The sequence below is a fragment of the Camelus dromedarius genome, chromosome 15 (genome assembly GCF_036321535.1).
Source record: "Camelus dromedarius isolate mCamDro1 chromosome 15, mCamDro1.pat, whole genome shotgun sequence".
NCBI lineage: Eukaryota > Metazoa > Chordata > Mammalia > Artiodactyla > Camelidae > Camelus > Camelus dromedarius.
Window position 1 is genome coordinate 50,195,789 of NC_087450.1, and position 22,427 is coordinate 50,218,215.

A 22,427-nucleotide genomic window follows, 5' to 3' on the forward strand; every position below is an offset into this window, starting at 1 on the left:
CTATTCAAGATTAATGTTTCCTACACTTAGAAATAAGTCTTTGATTATTTTATTTCCTTGCTCTTTTTTTTTCTTTTTCTTTCTCTTGCTCCTTTTTACATAATCTGCAATCTATCCAATTTTAGTGCAAAGAGTGTCTAAACTAAGGGTTTCAACTTTCTGTGTAATGGAATAGTAAGAAGATGGGAACATATTTCATTAATAAGTGCAGGTCCTTCTAACATTCTCATAACATCCACCAGAAATACTCTTTTCTATCATAAAGATCTAAGAATTACCCACTTCTCTGTCTCACTCTCACTGCTATTGTGGGCCCTCCATCCCTTCTGCAGTGTCCCCAACTGCTCTCTTACTTCCACTAAAGTATCCCCAACTACTGTGGCAGTTTCTAGGAGTTAGCTTTAAAGATCCCTGCATAGTTGATCTGGACCAACCATAAGAGAAGTGCAATCCTACCAAGTGCCTAGAAAGTCGAAACTATCTGAACAGCACTAATGACTCTTCAGTGTGCAACATAAATTGTATGAGCCATACAGCCATAATTCTGTCATGTAGCCTGGGGATGGAAGAATTATGGTGAAACAGATGCGCATTTTCTCTATGACTATCATACAGGGCAGAGCTACTAAAAGCATCATCTGAGGACCAGCAGTAGTAGTAGCAGCAGCAGTTAGCAGCAGCATCTCTGAATGTTTGAAATGCAAATTCTAGGCCCCACTCAAAAATTACTAAATTGGAATCTCTATTCCAATAAACTCTCCAGGTGATTCTTATGCACACTAAAACTTGAGAAGCACTGATGGAGAATAACACTAGAAGAGATGATTTGATTTCAAAATACCCTAGACCTTCAAGTAAATGAATACATGAACAAGAATTTTAGCAGTCTTTGAGGATTGTATGAAGCACGATTTGCAGGACAATCCTTGTCTAAACTGGATTTGGAAAGTAGTGTGGAGAAGAAGATATACAGTGGGCTTGAACTGCAGAGGTCCCACATGGGCTTGAACTTCAGAGGTCCACTTACACGTGGATTTTTTCAATAGTAAATACCACAGTACTACACTATTCATGGTTGGTTGGACCTATAGATGTGGAACTGCAGATACAGAGGAACCATGGATACAAAGGGCTCACTATAAATTATACTCAGATTTTCAACTATGTGGAGGGTTGACGTCCCTAACCCCCATGTTGTTAGGTTAACTGTACACATGAAAGCTCCACGATACAAGTTTAACTTACCTGGAACATGTGCCAAATGGGTTCTATAGATCTCACAGGGCACTCCCCTCTGCTACTTGAGTGGGGTTGTTTAAACATAAATTTACAGAATGTTTACCATGTAACAGACTGTATTCTAGCCCTAGGTAATACAAAGATGAAAGAAGGAAGAGGTACTTGTCCTCTAGGACTTCACAGTATCACTGAAGACAAAAAAAGAGCCTAATAGAAGAATGCAAATGGTGATAGAGGAGCATTAAGGAGGGACTTAATCACACCTGGGAGCATCAAGGAAAGCTATTCAAAAGTGAACCTCACATCATGTGTTGGAGCTAGTCAGGGGAAGATGGAGGGAGTGGGGACGAGAGGGAGAAGAGAGAGCAGGCAGAGAGAACAGTGCGTGCAAAAGCCTGAAAATTTTACTGAATAGCATGAGCACTCTGGAAACAGCAAGGAAAGAGAAAAGACATGGAAAACAATTAGGAGGCTGCTTCACATAGTTTAGATGTGAAAGAATAAGTGCTTCAACCACAGCAGGGGTAGTGGGAACTCACCCAAGCATAAGGTAGTATATAGGTAGCAGAGGCTGGCTCTGCCAAATGACTTTGGGCAAGTTAATTTCTCTGTGCCTCATTTTACCCTATGGGCAAAATGGGGATAATAACAGAGTGGCCAAAGGTCTGGAAAGATATTTAAAAAAGATAGAACCTGTTTGGTTAATTTTTCTGGCACAGGCTTATTTAATGAAATCAGAAACATAAATCACTTGAGCAATGCACCATAAATGCTCATGCAAGAATTCAAAGAATTGCTGCATTAGTGAACCATACTCATTGGAATTAGTAATGAGGGACACCACCATGAACATCTCATGTCTTTTTACTGTAATCATTCATTTATTTTGTGCATTTGTCCATGTTTCCAAACTCTATGGTCACGTGTTAATACTGACCTCATTGCGGTTGCTGTGAGGATTAAAAATGAGTTGATTCATGAGACGCTCTCAGCACAGTGAGTGGCATTTTCTAAACTCACTGGGTTAACTATTATATTTAGGAAGTAAACTGGAAATAGAGAAGGTAATGAAGCACCAGTCAACTTCAAACAACTGGTTGGGAGGTGGTGCTTTATCATTAAAACTTTGAATACAAAAGGATCAAGTCTTCTTTTCTGTGTGTGGATAAGATTACTGATTCTACTTGTCTGAGTCTACTTGCCTGCTTCTCTCTGTGAATAAAACTACCTGGTACTCTCTATTGCATTTTTGGACAGATATAAGCCTCTCACCTATTAAGTGCCAGGTGCTGAGGATGCCAACAGTTCAGAAGATGACTATGACCTTCGTCTTCATGGAGTTTGGGTGTGGTAAGCTCGAAATACCTCTGGAATAAGCATCTTCAGCATTTTGCTAAAGGGTCTGGTAGCAGAGGCTAGGCATACCAATGTCAATAAACAGGTCAACTGAGAACCAACTTTCCTGTGTCTGTGGAGAAGGGACAAAAAGAGATACAACCAGTAACGGAGGTAGGAAAACACGGGCAGAGTTAAAAATGGGGGAGAAATGGAGAAAGGAGGAAGGGAAGCAGGAAGCATATCAAGGACGACTGAAACAAGAGTTGAATGAAAGTCAAATGTAAGGGAAGAGAAAGTTACAGCACAGCTACAGCTTCTGGGCCACAGGGCCAACAATCTCACAGCCACCGCCACATAGTCGGTCCTGAAAGGCGCCGGTTCCCCGGAGCTGAGCGCGGCGCGGCGCTGTGACGTCAGAGGAAGGCGGGACTTCCGGTCCCGGTGTCTCCTAACCAAGACGGTCGCGGTACAGCACGCTCGCTGCCTTTTAGTCGGACAGGTGAGGTACTACCTCCCGTTCTCGGGGACTTTGTAAGAGGAAGGACAGCCGGGCAGGCACGCGGGAATCGGAGCCCTTTCTCTGGCTTCTCTCAGATCCCGGGCTGCCCTTGGCCAGACGGCCCGCAGGGGTGTGAATAACAGTGCTGAAACTGCTGGAGGGTTCGGGACCACTTTGACCGTAGTTTTTGGCTGCGGGCCCAGCGGGAACGTACCATTGTACTGCTGACCGCCGCCCGCCTGTGCGGAGTCTTATGGTAGCCCCTCTGGGGAGTAGGGTCCAGGACGTTGGGCGACTGGCCGGGAAGAAGTGACTAGCAGGGACCAAAGTCTGGGAGGAGAACTACAAAGGTCTAAGTTCTTGTACCAGTCAAGCCTTTAGCCCTGGGCAAATCACTGTCTTCCCTCCGTGGGTCTCAGTTTCCCACCTTGTCCATTAATGGGATCATTACGGGCTCTTTTGGTTTGGAATCAAGTTTCTCAGCAGGGTCAACTTCCCCCACGCCTCTAATTTGTTACACGAGGTACCGTAGAGAACTGACTCTTGAACCAATCTCTGAATTTGTCACCCCCCCCACCTCCAACCACTTGTTTGAGGTTCATTTTCTTTTTAAATCCATTCTACCAGTAGAGACTTTTGACTGGTACAATTAGACCATATGTATTTAAAGTGATTATTAATATGTTAAGGCTTAATTCAGCCATTTTATTACTTGGTTTTTGTTCGCTGCTTCTGTTATCATTCTTCTGTTTCTCTTTTCTTGCCTCCTTGTAGGTTACTTAAGTGCTCTTTAGAATTTTATTTGACTTACGGTGTTTTTGAGTATATCTTTTAGTATACTTTTTTATTTCATGGTTGCCCTAGGTATGACAGTATATATACATAACATCACACAGACTACCTTTGTATTGACATTTTACTACCTTAAGTGAAGTATAGAAACCTTATTTACATTTAGGTCCTTTTAGCCTTTCCATTTTTAAAATGTAATTGTCAGATTACCTATATATACATTGAGCACCACACTAAACTTTGCTTCAGCCATCAAATATGATTAAAGAAACTCATGAGGGGAAACATAATCCATGATACTTAAAACTGCTTTTACCTATTCCGTTGTTCTTTTTTTCTGAAGTTAAACCTTATTCATGTATTCCTTTCTGTTTGGAGAATTTCCTTTAGAAGAACTTGCTAAGGATAGGTCTGTTAGTGACAAATTCCTTTTATTTTTCTTCATCTGAGAATATCTTTATTTCCCCTTCATACTTGAAGGATAGTAAGGATAGTTTCTTCTGATATGGAATTTGGGGTTGAGAGTTACTTTCCTTCAGCACTTGAAAAATTGTGCCACTACTCTCTGGCTTCCCTGGTTTCTGATGAGAAGTCTGCGGACATTTGAATTATTGTTCCCCTATAGGTAATATGTCATTTTTCTCTGACTGCTTTTTAGGTTTTTTTTTCTTTGTTTTTAGTTTTCTGAAGTTTGGCTATGATATACTTTGTATTTCTTTGGTATTTCTTTGTATTTATCCTATTTGGGATTAACTCAGCTTCTTGAATCTGTAGGTTTTGTGTGTTTTGCCAAATTAGAGAAGTTTTTAATCCATTTTGTAAAATAATTTTTCAGCCCCATGCTCTTTCTCCTTTTCCCCTGAGACTGGTTTACAATGTTAGGTCGTTTGTTATTTTCCTACAAGTCCCTGAGATCCTGCTGATTTTTGTTTTTAAGTCTGTTTTCATCTTGTTCGATTGAGTAAATTCTATTGACATATCTTCCAATTCACTGAGTCTGTCTGTCAGTTCAACTCTACTATTGAACGCGTCCACCAAGTTTTAAAAAATTTATTATATTTTTTAATTCTATAATTACATTTCATTCTTAACTTTCTGAAAGCATTTCATCCTTTACTATTTAGAGGGCTGCTTAGAATATCCATGTAATTTCCATGCAAAATTGATGATAGCTTTAGATTATTCGTGTATATAAACTAATCATCTTACTCAAGTTTTTAACCTCCTCTGCAAAGTTATCACTGTAATTAGCAGAAGCAAAATGAACATATATAAATTTTCTTTCTTTGTTCCAGGCAATGTCTTGTTAGAAACTCTAATAAAAGGGAAGTAGGGAAGGAAATGAAGAAGGAGATTTAGGCCCTGGTAAATAGCAAATTGTAGTATCCCACGAGTAAGCAGAGTGGGAATTTTGAAATTCTAGAAAAAAGAAATCAAGAATCAAAATGAAATGAAAAATTTACAGTTGCTCGTTAAAACTTTTAAAGGGGTTTTGTGATATAGTTGCAGATTCAGAAAGCTCCGTATTCTCCCCCTTTTTCCCTTGAATAACACTGATGATTTTTAAGTACAACAGAAACTTTCAGTGGCCATACTTGAGATTTAGGTACTGTTTTGTTTTGTTTGTTTGTTTGTTTTACTTTTTTTATTGAATAATAGTTATTTTACAATGTTATGTCAAATTCTAGTGTAGAGCACAATTTTTCAGTTATACATGAACATGTATATATTCATTGTCACATTTTTTTTTGCTATGAGCTACCACAAGATCTTGTATATTTTTCCCTGTGCTATACAGTATAATCTTGTTTATCTGTTCTGCATTTTAAAATCCCAGTCTGTCCCTTCCTACCCCCCGCCCCCTTGGCAACCACAAGTTTGTATTCTATGTCTATGAGTCTGTTTCTGTTTTGTATTTATGTTTTGTTTGTTTGTTTTAGATTCCTCATATAAGCAATCTAATATGGTATTTTTCTTTCTCTTTCTGGCTCACTTCACTTAGAATGACATTCTCCAGGAACATCCATGTTGCTGCAAATAGTGTTATGTTGTCGGGTTTTGTGGCTGAATAGTACTCCATTGTATAAATATACCACATCTTCTTTATCCAGTCATCTGTTGATGGACATCTAGGCTGCTTCCATGTCTTGGCTATTGTAAATAGTGCTGTTATGAACATTGGGGTGCAGGTGTCATTTTGAAGTAGGGTTCCTTCTGGTTATATGCCCATGAGTGGGATTCCTGGGTCGTATGGTAAATCTATTCCTAGTCTTTTGAGGAATCTCCATACTGTTTTCCACAGTGGCTTTCCTTGCTTCCCTCTCCCACTCTTAATGATTTAGATGTCTTCTTCTACAATTTTGTGTTTATTCTTTTTGTAATTCATGGCAGTTATCTCCTTTCCAGTTATGAGTTTCTCACTTTTGTAGCATCCTGCTTTTCTATTTAGAGTAGACCTGTCAATATTTCTTTTAGAATGGGTTTAGTGTTGCTAAACTCTTTTAGTTTTTGCTTGTCTGTGAGAGATTTAGGTAATGTTGACTCTTGATTTTATTGGTTTGATTTCTTCCCTTACCAAATAAATTAAAATTAATCAAGGACCCAGTTGCCAGATGCATTGACATTATAGCCCTGTGGTTAATAAGTTATTCCCATTAAGTATGAAAATTTAATATATGAAAAAGATTGTATTTTAATTCAGTGGTGAAAAGATGAATTTTTTTTAAATTAAATGGTATTTGCAAAAGTAGCTCTCTATTGTAAAGAAAACAAACTTGGATCCTTATACAGATAATTAGAAGTTTAAGTGTATAAGCTAGAATAATAAAAATTAAAATAAACATTTAGGAAGCTATATGTTAAATATATGGGCCCAGAAAAGGGTTAATACGAGCAGTATATGAAGTTCTCCCACACCAATAAGAAAAAGGTAAATAACCAACTTGGAAGCTGGGCAAAGGGTATGAATAGACAATCCACAGGAAAGAGAGTCCAAGAAGGCCAGCAAACATGAAAAGATGTTCAAATATGCTAGTAGTCAGAGAAATACAAAGTAAAGAGTAGAGATACTTTATACCCAAAGACTACATGAATTAAAAGTAATGATACCACTTATTGATGATAGGATTGTAGGGGGAAAGATACCATCTTAGATTGCTAGAAGAAATGTGATTCTTGTACTCTTATTGGAAAGCAATCTGCCAATACCTATTAAAATTCAACCCAGTTATTCCAAATTTGGGAATCTGGACATTAGAAACAAAAGATCTGGTATATATGGATACATGTCAGAAGAAGTTAGGGATTTAAGAGTACTTATTACAGCATTGTTCCAAAACACTGGGAGCCAATTGAGTGTGTCTACAGGGAAATGGTCATATGAATTAGGATGTATCCACATTGTAGAACCATTAAAAATAATGAATTAGAATTATACTATTTGACTTGCAGGATTTTCATGTGTTACTAAGTGTGAAAGCAGAGTGTATAGAAGTGTGTATAATATGCTGTTTATCAAACACTGTCAACTCATATTTATTAAAATGTATTTAAATGCTTAGGTATATTGGTGTATAATCTTTAAAAATATGGAAAACTTTATATTAAATTAATAACATGGATTTAGGAGAGATACACATGGAGGTGAGGAGAGTTAGAGATGTGACATACAAAAGACTGAAAAATAATTCTACTAATATTTAAAGAAGTGGAAATTAAATATTGGTCTATTTAATTAGTGAGGTTTTTAAAGAATTATAATGCCTCATGACCAAAAGTAGTCAATCTGATATACATTCTTACTTTGATACCAGAACAAATTGATAAAGTAAATTTATCATGATTCCAAAAGCCATAAAAATGTTTATATCCTTTGATTAAATAATAGAATTTCTATATATGTCAACTATACCTCAATAAAAAATTAATTAATAATAAAAAATTGACCATTAAAAAAATCCTAGCATATATTACATCTATTTTATCCATTTAAATCAAATTATATATGTGTATAACAAGTTAAAACTTTGAAACAAAGAATACGAGCTCTGGAGTCATTCAGACATCTGGGTTCAAATTCTAGCTCTTCCACATTCTAGCTTACTAGTTGTGTGACCCTAGGCAAATTCCTTGGTGTCTTTCAATCATTTTTCTCCTCATATGTTTTGTTGGAAATAATTGTACTCATCTCATAGGATTGTTGTAAAGGATTAAATAATATAATATTTATAAAGCATTTAGCACAGTGCCTGGCTTATAGAAAGTACACTTAAAATGTGAGTTCTTAGTATTGCCTCTGTCTTCTTGCTCTTTAACATTTATATATTTTTAAAAATTCATTACCAGCGCCTTTCTTGAAACATTCCCCTCTGGCTCACATGACTTTACATATCTTAGTTCGTGCCCATTTCTAATTTTTCTTTTTTATTCTTTTGCTGGCCTATTAAAAAAAAAAAAAAAAAAAAAAAAAAAAAAACCTTGCTGTATGGATATTCCCCCCAGAGTACAACAGGAGCTATCAAGGAAGCTTGAGTTAGTAACCAGGAAAGTGATGGTTATTTATATGGAGAACAGAGAAGTTAGGATTTAGGATTGGTAGGATTTATTTTTGAAACAAGATGATTTTGATTTTTACACATGAAGTTTGATACATCAATGAGGCACCCAGATACAGATGTTCAGTAGTTGGAAAAATAGGATAGGTAGGAACTTGAGAAATAGGTTGGGGAATGGAGAAATAGATATTTATAAAAGGATTCTTCTAGATGGCTAATTCTCAGTGTGAATGTAACCTCAGGGAAAGCACATAGAGAAGAGAGCCAGGGGCAGAACCTTCAGGTACAGGGAATGGGGGAGGAAAAGGTTCTTAAGGAGTATTGAGAGATATCACAGAAGCCAAGACGAGGGAGCTCTTTAAGAAGAAACAGACAAAACGTATTTCTACTTTGGCCTTTTTGGAACTTTAGTTCTGTGGCCTTTTAAACTTTAGTTTACCTGTCTTCTGGCTTTGTCACTTATTTTCTTGAAACTTAACTATGTTTGTAACTGAATCCAACTTTCTTTCCTCCAACTAACTTCCCCTCCCCTCATTGTTCCCTCTTTACCTGAGCAGTATTTCCATTCCCCTCATGTTTAGCATCAGAATCCAAGTCATCTTTGTCACTTCCCTTATCCTGGCCTCCCATCCTGAATTATTACCAAACTTGTCTCTCATTCATTCCTTCTTTCCCCCTCTTGCCTTCTTTTCTTGCTTAGGTTGTTCTGATAGCTTCTAAACTCTAGGGTAGTCTTGGGTTTTTTTCTGTTTTTCATGATCTTCTTTTTTTTTTTTTTTAATAGTTTTTTTAATAGTTTTTTCTAGTTTTATTATATTGAGATATATATAGTTAGATAGATAGATAGATAGATAGATAGATAGATAGATAGATAGATAGATAGATAGATAGGGATATAGTTCCTCTATACCCACTTGGTAAGAGTTTTTACCAAAAATGGGTGTTTCACAGTCTTCTTAAAAGCACTACTTTAATTAAATCCTTGCCCCCTTTAAAAACTATCAGATTCCCTATGCCTACAATACTTTCCCAAACTGTTCTGAGAAAGAAGAGAAGATATTAATGGGAGAAGTTAATAGGATTACCATTGATGAGATTAGTCAAATCAGTTTTTAAAAGGTTGTGTATATAAGTGTATGTATATATAGATACATATACACACTTTGTCTTTCTCTTAAAGGTTCAAAAATTCTTATCAGTGTAATTTGAAAGTTTCTGCAGAATTAAAATTTATCTTTTTTTAACCTCTTTTGACAGATTGTGTTTTCCAGTAGTTAGCCACAACCATAACTCCCATTCCATGTACTTTTTTGTACAATATGACTTTGACCCTATTAGAGAGGTCCATTTTTGCTCCATTTGAGTATGGGTGAGCTTGGCTACCTTGAAAGTAATGCTACGTGACTTCTGAGGCTGGGTCTTAAAATGTGGTATAGTTTTTTTCTGGTCCTCTTGAGATAGTTACTCTTGGCACCCGGCCTTCATGCTCTGAACAAGCCCAAAATAGTCCATGTGGAGACCATATAGAGTGGATATGGGTAGATACTCCTGGCCAACAACCTATCTGAAAGCAGAATCAGTCATCAGACATGTGAATAAGGATGCTTCCAGAGGACTGTTATCCCCAGTGAACATATGACACCTACCAGTAACCACAGCAAAAGCAAATAGTAGTATTACTAATAATAAAGAGAAATAAAAGAAATAATAAAGTAAAAAACCATAGCACAGGCTTTATTGAGGTCAGTGGGAGAGGAGGGGCTGTGCAGAGTGAGATCCTTGCCTGGACCTTCACTTGTCTGGTCACTAAACATTTTACAAGTATATTTAGTACCGTGCCCAGGAGTAGCACCAATTAATTGCCAGTCAAGGCACAGACACGTGGAAAGTGTATGCTCTGCTTTGTGTAACTGCAGGACAGTAACACAGCTCACAATTTACATTTTATAATATATATAAAGTTTTTGTCATTTGAAGAAGTTTCAGCAGCTTCTTGTCTGCCTTATATATGTGATAAATAATGCAAGTTATTTTTAGGTATTGTTAGTGCTTTGAAAGACAAGTATCATTTTCTCTCTTTCAAACGTAATATAGTTTATTTGAAGACTGTCTGGACATTGCAACACAAGTTTTTAAAAACTTTTATCATTTGTAGTTCTTACATGGGTGATAAAGTAGAATTCTTACTGAGTAGCCAAAATAAAATCCATACATTATTTGCATGCTAAAGCTGAGTAAGAGACTCATTTATAGTGATCGAATAATGCAGCTTTTCTGTTTTGTATGTTGTGTACGTTTGTACAAGATTTAATTGGAAAAACTTCTTTTACTAAATCTAGTTAGAAATCCATTAATATAAGCAGGTGAATACCTATATTTAAATGAGTAAGGCTTGCCTAAGTCTTTCAATTTATATCTACACTGTACACTTGGTTTTTATTCAGCCTAAGTCTTGCTGCTTATCAAAACTGATATCATTAAAGATAGCTTGTAGGTGATGGCTGAAGGCGAGGCCATCAGCTTTTAACAATATATATTAGAATACATTACCCCATCTTCATATGCTAGTTGTTTGCAGCATTCAGTAATCTTGGATTTTTTAGGTAAGGAAGAATTTGAATTCTTATACTTAAGTTTTTCTTTACTTTTTTTTTTCTTTTTGGCAATGTGAGATTCAGAAACATAAAAGGGAAGTAAAATAAAAAGATGTAGGGAAGTAAAATAAAAAGATGTTTTATGAACACAGTAACTTCATGTTTCTTAGTTGTATTTTACTTGAAGCATTTTAGAGTTGTTACTTTTTTGTTTCTTTTCCAATTTCTATAGGCTCTTTGGGTTTCATGTCTACTTGAATTCCCATTAACTTTGTGACTAGTCAAACTCCAAAGATGTCATTTACTTTGAAGTTGAGTATTTGTGAGTTGAATATAATTAACAACCGTGAATTCTCTTCTGGTGCAAGTCTTAAATTTAGGCCGTGTCCTCTCTGTCATTGCTCTAATACTGTGTATAACAGCTAAATCTAATGTTGTTTCTAACACTTTACAAATGTCATAAGACCTTTATAAATATACTGTGTTTTGTGATAGTTTTAGAGACTGGGCCCCAGTGACATTTATTAGTGAACTAAAAATCAACCCTCAAGAAAAAGTGAGATGATACTTTTATTTATTTAGTCAATCAGTATATTTTGAATATAATTTTGAAAGGAGTCCCCACTTTTTAATTGTCAATTTTTTATTCAAGGTTTTTTTCCAGCCTCGGCACTATTGCCCTTTTTGGCCAGTAACTCTTTGTTGGGGGTTCTGTCCTGGGCAGTGTAGGATGTTTAGCAGCATCCCTGGCCACCACTCACTAGATGTGGTAGTAACACCCCACCACTGCCACCACCAAATTGTGACAAGGAAACTGTCTTCAGATATTTATTGCCATGTGTCTTCTGGGGGCAAAATTGTCTCCAGTTGGAAATCACTGCTCTAGAGAGACCTCACAGCCTGAGCATGGCGGAGGGTAGGAAGGGGGGCTTTGTCAGTGGGGACAAGTGCTCCAAAAATCTGCTGAAAGAGTACATAGAAACCAGGGGGGGAAAGCCCTTCCTCCTGCAGTATCTCTCCTCCAGCACACTTTTCAAAGCTAACATATCAGTTGGCAGTGGAAAAATATTTTTAAAAGCCTGGATCAATTTTTCCAGAGAAAGCACTGAAGGATGAATTTGGTGGTAATAAATTGATAACTGGCACAAAGGGGAAAACATTCCAGAAGTGGGGGCAGTGGGGGAGTAAAACATTAGCAAAGTTATAGAAGCAGAAAAGCATGAAGACACCGAAGAAGTGCAGGGACAAGACAGACTAGAGTGCAAGTTCCATGTGAAGTGGTAAGAGGAGAAAAAGCTTTCAGGGTACTTAGAATCTGGGCTCTTGAGGGCTTTGAATGAAAGGAGGATGGATAGTTGAAGAGGAGGACAGGAAGACCAGTAAGTTTGAGATGTAGTCCTGTTGATAGACACAAAGAAGACAGAGGCAGAGATGAAGGAGTGATATAAAGGACTGAATTTTTGCACATATCTTGATTATTATAGGAAATTGTTCCTGATGTTATTTCATATTCTATTTTTTCTCTCTGCCCATTTCATAATTTAATAATGTAGTGCTTTAATATTGCTTAAAATACAAAATTTGAGATGAGAGGATTAATAGAGGAAAAAGCTTTTAGAGTTTATCAAGGAGTTCACCATCCCTCTTTACAGTTCTGTCTGGGAAAATACAAGAGCAGCCCTAGCCTCTGTATGTTTTCACCAGTCTTTACAGGTGAAGGTGAGGGGACTTGGCTCACTGGTGGAGCATGTAGCTATGAGAGAATTCCAGCAGAGGGAAAGGGGAAGTTAGCCATGGTCACTGTCAGCTTAGACTGGAGAGGAGAGTTGTGGGAAAAATTAATCTTGTTTTGATTCACACTCCTCTGTAGTCTTTAATTTCACTGAAGACATGTCTCCCTGTTTCTCCCTACTCTTGTGGTTTTCTTTTCTTTTCTTTTTTGCAGTCCTGTAATCTAGAATAGCTGAATAGTCATATATCTCCCGTATCTCTTTGTGGCATTTCCTTCTAGGTGTATTGAATTTTGTCTTTTTTATTCTTGAATATTGTCTTTGGCTCAAGGTTTTACATTTCAGTGACTCTTCATATTGTTTTTCTCGCCTGATTTAGAAATGGACTCAGAAATCGAGGAAGAAATTCCTGTGCATGAGGAATACATTTTATGTTGTGGAGTTGAAACCCAGGTTCTAAAATGTGGGCCCTGGACTGACCTTGTTAATGATCAAAGTGCCAACAAGCCTAAGCTGCTTATTTTCATTATTACTGGTAAGTTTAAAAATCTGGATGAGGACACTTTATACAGATACTTGTAACTATTTATGAATTTAAAGAGAATTTGGTAAATATAAAAAAATCATTGTGTTATACATCAGAGATTGACATATTGTAATTGACTATACTTCAATTAAAAAAATACAGAAAAAGCATTCACACACATACACACAAAATCTTATGGAAGGAAATAAAATCACTTAAACCGTTGATAAAAGCAACCCTTAATACTTTGGAGGCTGGGCTTTTAGTTTTTCTTCTATACATTTATATTATATATATTAAATTATATATGTTATTTAAATCACAGTATATACCATACATATAGTTTTGTGTTCTACTTTTTAAAATTTCTTTAAAAATATTTAGAATAATTAGAACTTTATCAAATATTTTGTGAAATTTTTCTAAATAATTTTTTTCCATCTCATTTCAAGATGATAAGTTTATGGTAGAACATTTATTTATTCTGGGAATTGGCAACTGGGTCATTTGTGGCTTTTGCTGGATCAGTGTCCATAGAATGTGAGGGGTAAATACTTGATTGTACATATTCAAAGCACTTTTTAAAAATTGTGCACTTGAAAAAAACATATATATATACACATATATATATACATACACACATATATATATCAGCCTTAAAGATTAAAAATGAAACTGTAGCTATGTATCATATCATATCATATCATGCATAGCTAAATCTATATAGGATATGATGATTACATTTGTTTTATCCTCTTTTTTTTTTGTTTTCCCTGGGTTGATGATTGTCTCTTTTATTTGCTTAGTTTCCTATGTTTTAATCACTTATTTATCCTAAAATTATTCTCTAGAAGTGAAAAAAATTTTGAGTAATCAGTTTTTTGGTGTTTCTGTTTCTGGCTCTCTCCCCGCCCCAGAACTCTGTTCTTCAGCTCTGGTCTGGACTGCTTGCTCTCTGGGCCCGCTACGCGGGCCGTCCTGGGGCTTCCTTTCGCTTTTCTCCTGGGTTGGATTCTCTGTTCCCTAGATCCCCTGTTTTCTTTTCTTGGTTTGTTCCCTTTTTTTCGGTGGAGTACCTCTTCTAGTAGCTTCTTGAGAAGAGGTGCATGGGAAGTAATCTTTTAAAGATCTACCATGTCAGAGAACGTCTTAGATGTCTAGGTTGGAGAGCATTTTCATTGTTTTCCAGGGTTCAGGCTGTTTTTGAAAAGTCATGACATTATTCTAATTTTTGATCTTTCATATGTGAAGCTTTCTCCTCTAAAAAAAAAAAAGTTAGATTTCTTTGTTCTAAGATTCTGAAGTTTTACAATCAGGCACCTTCGTATGGATGTTTTTCATACATTGTATTTTGGATTTTGGTGGACCCTTTTAAACCAGAAACTTAACTTCGATTCTAAGAGTTCTGTTTTCTCTTTACTTTTTTTTATAGTCTCCTGTTTCATGAGTGCATTATCATCTTTTTGAGGGGGGAGGGAAGGGCTTCTTGTATTGTTAGAGTTTTTACTGCATTCCTTTTTCTGTTTGTTTGTGTTAGTCTTTGTTTTTCCTCAAATGTTTGATAATCTTTGACTACCCTTTCATTTTTTTTAAACATTTTTTTTATTGAGTTATAGTCATTTAACAATGTTATGTCAAATTCCAGTGTAGAGCACAATTTTTCAGTTATACATGAACATATATATATTCATTGTCACATTTTTTCGTCACTGTTAGCTACCATAAGATCTTGTGTATATTTCCCTGTGCTATACAGTATAATCTTGTTTATCTATTCTACATTTTGAAATCCCAGTCTGTCCCTTCCCACCCTCCGACTACCCTTTCATTTTTAAGAGGAAGACCCAAAAAATTGATTGGAAGCTTGTGTTCAGGGGTGGAGCTTGTCTACAGGTATGCTGAGGGTGACTAGCCATCCTAGTCTGAGGGGTTTTCTAGGACACATGACTTTCAGTACTAAAACCATGACTACAGGATGGGCAGAACAAGGTGGTTGGTCACCCTAAGTAATCCTCACCTTAGGGTGATTGTGTAGGGACCCAGCATTTCATTGGAAGATTTCTAGCTTTCAGTGGATTGTTCACTTTGCCCAGGAAGGAGTCTTCTAAGTGTCCTGTCTGAGGAGTGGAAGGGTATTGCCAATGTTCAGAGCTGAACAAGGGAAGGAGCTTGGAGTTTCAGTGTTTCTTTTCAGTATAGTGCTTCTGTTCTCAACTGGGCTAAGATTTCTGATCCAAAATCTCTCTCTAGTTTAACCTCTTTGGAAAATAAACTTCTAGGGTTCTGCCATGATGTAACAGTCTTTTGGAAAGCATCCTGTCAGCAGCTATTAAAATTAAAACTACATATGCTCTGCCAGTCGTGAGGGAGAGTTTTAAATTATAGGCATGACAAGTGCTATTTGATGAAGCAGGAATTTGGAGGCCATAGTAGAGCGTAGGGTTAAGAAAGTCATTAGAAACATTATCTTGGACTGGAGAAGGGATATCCTTCTGAGGCTGGAGTGAAGGAGGTAAAGTTGGTTACTGAAATGGAGAAGTGTGAAGGCGTGTCAGGGGGAGTAGAGTAGTTCCTGCCTTTTGACCTCTGTTTTCTCTGTTAATTAAGAGTTGAGGTGATCTATGGAGAGTAAGGATGACAGAGGGTGGATAGAGGCCTTGTGAGGAAATTGGTCATCACTGAAAATAGCAGATATGCAGGATGAAAGGAATACTGACCAAGAGCAAGTAGATAGATTTTGAGCAGGGCTGTGATCAAATAGCAGGTACGTTGGGAGTGAAGTCTAAAAGGGCAGAAGATTGAACTGGAGAAGGGCTATCAGAGTTAGGATGCTTTGAATTTGAACCATTTCTGGGTAATGAAAATCACATTTCTGTGATTCTTAAATTTGTTGTCAGGACCAGCAGTATCATATAAGAACTTAAATGCAAGTTTCGGGCCCCATCCCAGACCTTCTGAACCAGAAGCTGGGGACAGGGGGAACAATCTGTATTTTAAGAAGCCCTCTAGGGAATTTTGATATGCATACCACTGATGTAGGGTGTGGCTATTGGAATTAGTTGCTTAAATTGGATGTATGTGAAGTTCTTTGAATTGGATTAAGATAGTGAATTATAGGACAAAGGTGTTGGCTCAGTCAATTCACCCAGATTTTGAAATCACCCAAGTTATGGAATGGCAAGTGCAACTGACATTTAAGGGTAAAGGTTTTAAGGGAATGTGTGACAGTGACTAAAAAGTTGATAGAAGTAGAAGGCTTCAGTCTTAGAGGAGGAGAGGTTGTTGCAGTAGGGTGAACTAGTAAGTGGAACAAGCAGCCCACTCTACCTCCCCCCTCAGAGGTGTTCGTTCACTCACTCGTTTGTATTAGGTGCTAGGAATAGTGCGTTGCAAAAGCCTTTGCTGTCAAGGTATATGAGGTGTTAGAGAATAGCGAGATCTCTGCTGCAGGGGCTTGAAAGGAAGAGAGTCCATCATAGGGGAGAGCCAGGTTTAAGATATGTGGAGAGGCGGAGGGTATAGCTCAGTGGTAGAGTGCGTGCTTGGCATGCACAAGGTCCTGGGTTCAATCCTCAGTACATCCATTAAAAAAAAAATGAATGAGTGAATCAATAAACAAACAAACAAATCTAATTGCCTCCCCACTAAGGAAAATTTTTAAAAGAATTTTTTAAAAGATATGTGGAGAGATAGAGGGAACATTCATTGAAGATGCTGCAGAGAAAGGGAAGCTTAAAACATTTGTTTTTTTATAGTCCCATTGTTTTATAGTGCTTTGACATTTTCAGATCATTTCGTTTCCTAGGGTTTTTTAATATTTGCCCATCTATTCTCCTTGCTGCCCTTGGCCCTTTTCCTTGGAGTTTGTGCAAGTTAATAGGCTGGTGCTGCTCTGTAGTTTGTGGAGTTCAGAATTGTGTTTTATCTGGGAGCCTAGTCTATTTATACTGTGGGGAAAATTAGGATGACAGTATTTCAAGGATTGTTAAGCCACTATAGACCTTGTATCCAGCCCCTCTATCTATAACATTTCATTTTAAATGACTGCTTATACAACTAGCAAAATTAGTTAATCACTTTTAAGTTAGTAATGATAATGAGGAATGATTTATTGGAATCCACAGATTGAGGAACTCTTAATTTAGTTTCTTCTTTTCCAGTGAACCTTTGTTGTAGAATTTCTGTCAGTAGCATCCTTGGACTTTCTTTAAGTAGTGAAATGAGCAAAGGGAGGTAATATGGAAACTCACTCTAGAACATATTGAATCAATGTAATTCCCCAGTGGTCCTATGGAGATAATGGAATCACATGATGGGTCTTGTGTTGTGAGTACAGTGAGTGGAAATGAAGCAGACGAGGCTCCATGGACAAGGCCAAAGTCCTGTCCACGTGACAGCCTTCTCTAGAAGGATGTTGGGTCACATTAACTTGATACATGAAAAGTTTTATCCCCTACAAGGTTAACTAGAAGGTGTAAGTCTACAATTGCAATGTTGAATAGTTAAGAGTTTATTGGCAATTGGGGTCTAGAGATGATCACCACAGACTCATACGTTGCTCAGGCATTTGACCATATGTATGTTCAGACGTGTTTATAGCACATTTTGATATCCTTTGAGAAAACGTTTGACTTGCATTTCTGTATTGGGATGTTTTCGAACATCCTTACACCTGGAGATAGATAGTTTTATTTATATAAATAAATAAATAAATAAATATATATATATATATATATATATATATATGATTTTAGTTGTGTAAACAAGACCCTTTTAATTTTCTCTGTGGTTTCCTAACCAGGAAGTTGAGTTCATAGTTCATAAAGTGCAACATAAGCCATAGCATTTAAATGGTGAAGTATGCAATGACATTTAAACATTTTGCATTATAGTTTCCACCTCTGTTTCGAAGTTGGACCTTCATGTTACTGGGCATTGTGGACTCTCCTGTTTGTTCAGGAGCCAAACTCTTTATGGCTTGAGGGCCTTTGCACCTGTTCTTCTCCTGTCCTAGTGTTCTTTGCCCTCAAATCTTTACATGATTAATTTCTTCTCTTTTGGGTTTTAGCTAAATTCCACCTCCTCACACATTTTTCTTAGGCCACCCTATTCTCATCCCTTCTCTATCATACGATCATATTTATGTCCTTCATAGAAGTTATCACACTCTCACATTATTTTATTCACCTATTTAGTTATGTCAATATATTCTCCTAGAATATAAATTACAAGATAACTGGAAGAATATACAGAAGCAGCTGTAGTACTGAATGGAATGAGTGGGCATGGAACAGTTGGCATTATCATTTACTTGATTGTGATAAAATAGTAAATCAGAAAGCTTAAGGGGATTTGCTTAAGATCTTATAGTCATTAAGGGAAAGAACACAGACTTAAACCCAGAGATAGGGAGAAAAAAATTGTTTTATAGCAGTTCCATTATCTAGTGCTCATTCATCCTGGCTTCATTTATCCTGTCATTATGACTACTACGTCTTAATCTTGTAGTTGTTATCTTTGGATTTTCTTCAAAGTCAGACCAGCTTAACAGTCTCTAAACCTTAAACTTACAGAATGTTATGTATCAAATTTATTCAATTAGAAAAAACTAAAAATGAAAGATATAATAATAACTGTAGTAATAATGGATACCAGTTATTAGCATCTATTATGTGCCAAGACTGGGTGCCAGTGGCTGTCAATTCATTATCCCTAGTGATATCAGCTACTTTATTGGGCTGTTGTAAGAGTAACACAAGGTATGCATAAGATCCTAGACTAGGTAATTTTGTGTTCTCTTTAAAATTCAGTATTATTGAGGGTTTGTTTTTTTATTTGTATGTTCTTTTCTCTCAGTCTTCAGATACTTACTGAGCACTTAGATCTGTGTGATAATGCTAATAACACCTTGGTCGAATTTTTTAACCTCCCTATCTCCGTTTCTTCACCCTTAAGATGAAAATAAGAATAGTACTACCTCATGTGAGGACTAAATGAGTTATATAAAATGTGCATACTGCCTGGCATGTAATAAGTTATAGCACTTTAAAATGTTGACTATTATCATTTTCTAGCCATATGAAGAAAACTATAGAATTTTGCTGAGAAACATAAAACATTTGAATATGAGACATGACATATTTCTAGAAGGTTATACTCAGTAATACAAAAAATATCAAGTCTTTAATACTATTCAGCCATAAAAACCAACAACATAACGCCATTTGCAGCAACATGGATGTTCCTGGAGAATGTCATTCTAAGTGAAGTAAGCCAGAAAGAGAAAGAAAAATACCATATGAGATCGCTCATATGTGAAATCTAAAAAAAAAGAAAGAAAGAAAGAACATAAATACAAAACAGAAACAGATTCATAGACATAGAATAGAAACTTGTGGTTGCCAAGCGGGTGGGGGGTGGGAAGGGACAGACTGGGATTTCAAAATTTGTAGATACTGACAGGCATATGCAGAATAGACAAACAAGATTATACTGTATAGCACAGGGAAATATATACAGGATCTTATGGTAGCTCACAGAGAAAAATAAAATGTGACAGTGAATATATGTATGTTCATGTATAACTGAAAAATTGTGTTCTATACTGGAATTTGACACAACATTGTAAAATGACTATAACTCAATAAAAAAATGTTAAAAAAGTTATATCAAGTCTTTCTAAATTAATGTGATAATGAGATGCAATTTCAATCAGAATTCTAAAGAGACTATTAAAAACTGACTATTTTTTAAAAAAAGATCATTTATTCATTCTGGTTTTTTTTATAGCAAACCTATGTCAAAAATACCTTCTGTACATACACAAGAAAAATCTGTATGTGTAAATTGGTAGTCTCTTCCCCACAATATCAAACTATACATCTCTTTACAATGTAAGTACTTGTGATACATGACCAGAAAACTATAGACTCCTTTAAGTTCTCTTTGTGAATGATTCTTACACTGACTGGTTTTTATATAGCTTGGTAACTGACTGTAGGCAAATCTTAAAGGGTCTTACAGGCAGTGTTAATGATTTTAGATATCTGGATGACAGTGGGAAGCCACTGAAGGGTGTTTAAGTAGGGTACTGCTATGATTCAACTTGAGCTTTGGAGGTATTTCTCTGGATACCTTAAAGAATGGATTCCAACAAGACAAGAGTAGATAGAAGACCTGTTAGGAGGCTGGGTAGACCAGTGGGAAGTGATAATACTATCGGAGAGAAATGGACAAAGATGAAATATATTTTTGAAGCAAAGTTGACAAGATTTATTTGTGAATCGGATGTTGGATATGAAGGACAGGGAGAAACCGAGAATGACTCCTGGTGTTAGGACTTGGGTATTGGTTTATGATTGGTAGTTCCATTTATTAGGTTGAGGAACAGGGAGGAAGAATTTATTTGAAACAATTAGAAAACAAAGCCAGAGCAGAAATTTTCTAAGTGATCATTCCCAAACTTAAGGTATAAAGGATATTAAAATTGAGTTGTATGTATAAATATTACTACGTTTGTAGAGTAAAGTATAAGAAAAAAATAGATCTTTCTTTTTCAGTCTGTGCATTGTCTTAGGTGAATTTATTGCTTCGGTTAATGTAAAATCTGTTTCTTTTCTTAGGTAACCCAGGATTTTCTGCCCTTTATGTGCCATTTGCAAAGGCTTTGTATTCTTCAACAAAAAGACGCTTTCCAGTTTGGGTTATCAGTCATGCTGGGCATGCCTTTGCCCCCAAAGACAAGAAGATTCTTACAACATCGGATGGTATGTCTTTATTAACATCTGCTTTTCTTTACAGTGAGTGGGTATTCATGTTTCTAGAAAGCCTCCTAAGGTTAAGAGTTACACCAGTGGCGGAGGGTGGGGGTACAGCTCAGTGGTAGAGCTCATGCTTAGCATGTACAAGGTCCTGGGTTCAATCCCCAGTACTTCTGTTACAAAAACTAATAATAAACAAACAAACAAACAAACTAATTACCTCCCTCCCCCCATTGCTTTAAAAAAAAAAAGAGAGAGTTATACTGATGGAAACCTCTGCTTATGGCATTTGGCCCAGCATTCCACATTTTGGTAATTTTAGGATTTGGGGGATCATTTTAATTCTTCTGCAGATAGTTTTCTTTAAAACTTTGGGCATATCAAACAGTTTGTCTAGGACTTGCCTTCTCTATTTACCAACTAGCAGTCGACTGTATAGGCATTGATCATGTATTATAGTACCAGTATTGTACTAAGAGGAATGGTGAAGTATTATAGACATGGTTCTTAGCCATTGTCCTTACTCTAAAGAAGCTCTCGTCTCACATTTAGAGCTAGTAGTCAAATGATAAACTCTGGCTTGCTGATCATGTCAATTCTTAAGGAGTAAACAAAGGAGAGAACATGGTATGAGTTTGAAAAGACTTTGAGGAGTAAATGGGTTTTAACAGTTGGGTAAGAATTTGGACTTGAAGGGTGGAGGTGGGTGCAGAGATATAACAGGCAGAAGGATTAGCGTAGCAGGGAGAGAGATTCAGTAGGTACTCCAGTGCTAGGCAGGGCCAGATCTCAAGGAGGAACCTTGAAAGCTGGGGGAGAAGAGGACTCTAAGTTGTAGATTACTGGAAACCTTTAAATGGAGGAAGTAGTACCATAGACAAGCAAATTACCTGCTTTTAATTCATGAGTATTCTAGCATGTTCTCTCTTCTAAAAATAAATGAGAAGGAAAAAGAAAAACATAACTTCTCTGTGGGCATTCCACTCAAGGGTCATTTGTCCTGAGGGTGCCACCTAGTCAATCTGAGCTGGGAGAGGTGGCTATGGCTTCATTACCTAGTTTGCTCCTGGTTCTGGTTAGCCTCTCCTATGGTATGAGCATCTTACTGAGCATCTAATGATAGGGGAAACCATGTATGCATAGAGAGAGAGAAAGGGATAGGTGATAAGGGAACTCTCTGGACTAGTCTGTTCAAATTTTCTGTAACTCTAAAACCATTCTAAAAATAGAATCTGTTACTATAAAAAACAAATACTGGAATTTTAAAGTAACTTAATATTTACATTTTACTTTCTATCACTGTATTAGTTCAGACTCCCGTAACAAAAACCATAGACTACGTAGCTTAAATAGCGGGGATTTATTTTCTTACAGTCTGGAGGCTGTAAGTCCAAGA

General features: G+C 36.6%; 1 protein-coding gene across 2 annotated transcripts in view; it reads left to right on the forward strand.

The window, feature by feature from the left end:
* The first annotated feature begins 3,007 nt into the window (after nt 1–3,007).
* The window catches only part of LDAH (lipid droplet associated hydrolase), an 82,335-nt gene continuing 62,915 nt past the window's right edge, over nt 3,008–22,427 (forward strand). For both annotated transcript variants that reach the window (XR_010384257.1, XM_010987908.3), the window contains exons 1-3: nt 3,008–3,076; nt 13,125–13,280; nt 20,894–21,037. Coding sequence is in view for 1 of the 2 variants with exons in the window: in XM_010987908.3 (XP_010986210.1) it covers nt 13,127–13,280; nt 20,894–21,037 (298 nt within the window). In the remaining variant the exon portion in view is untranslated. The remainder of the gene's footprint in view (nt 3,077–13,124; nt 13,281–20,893; nt 21,038–22,427) is intronic.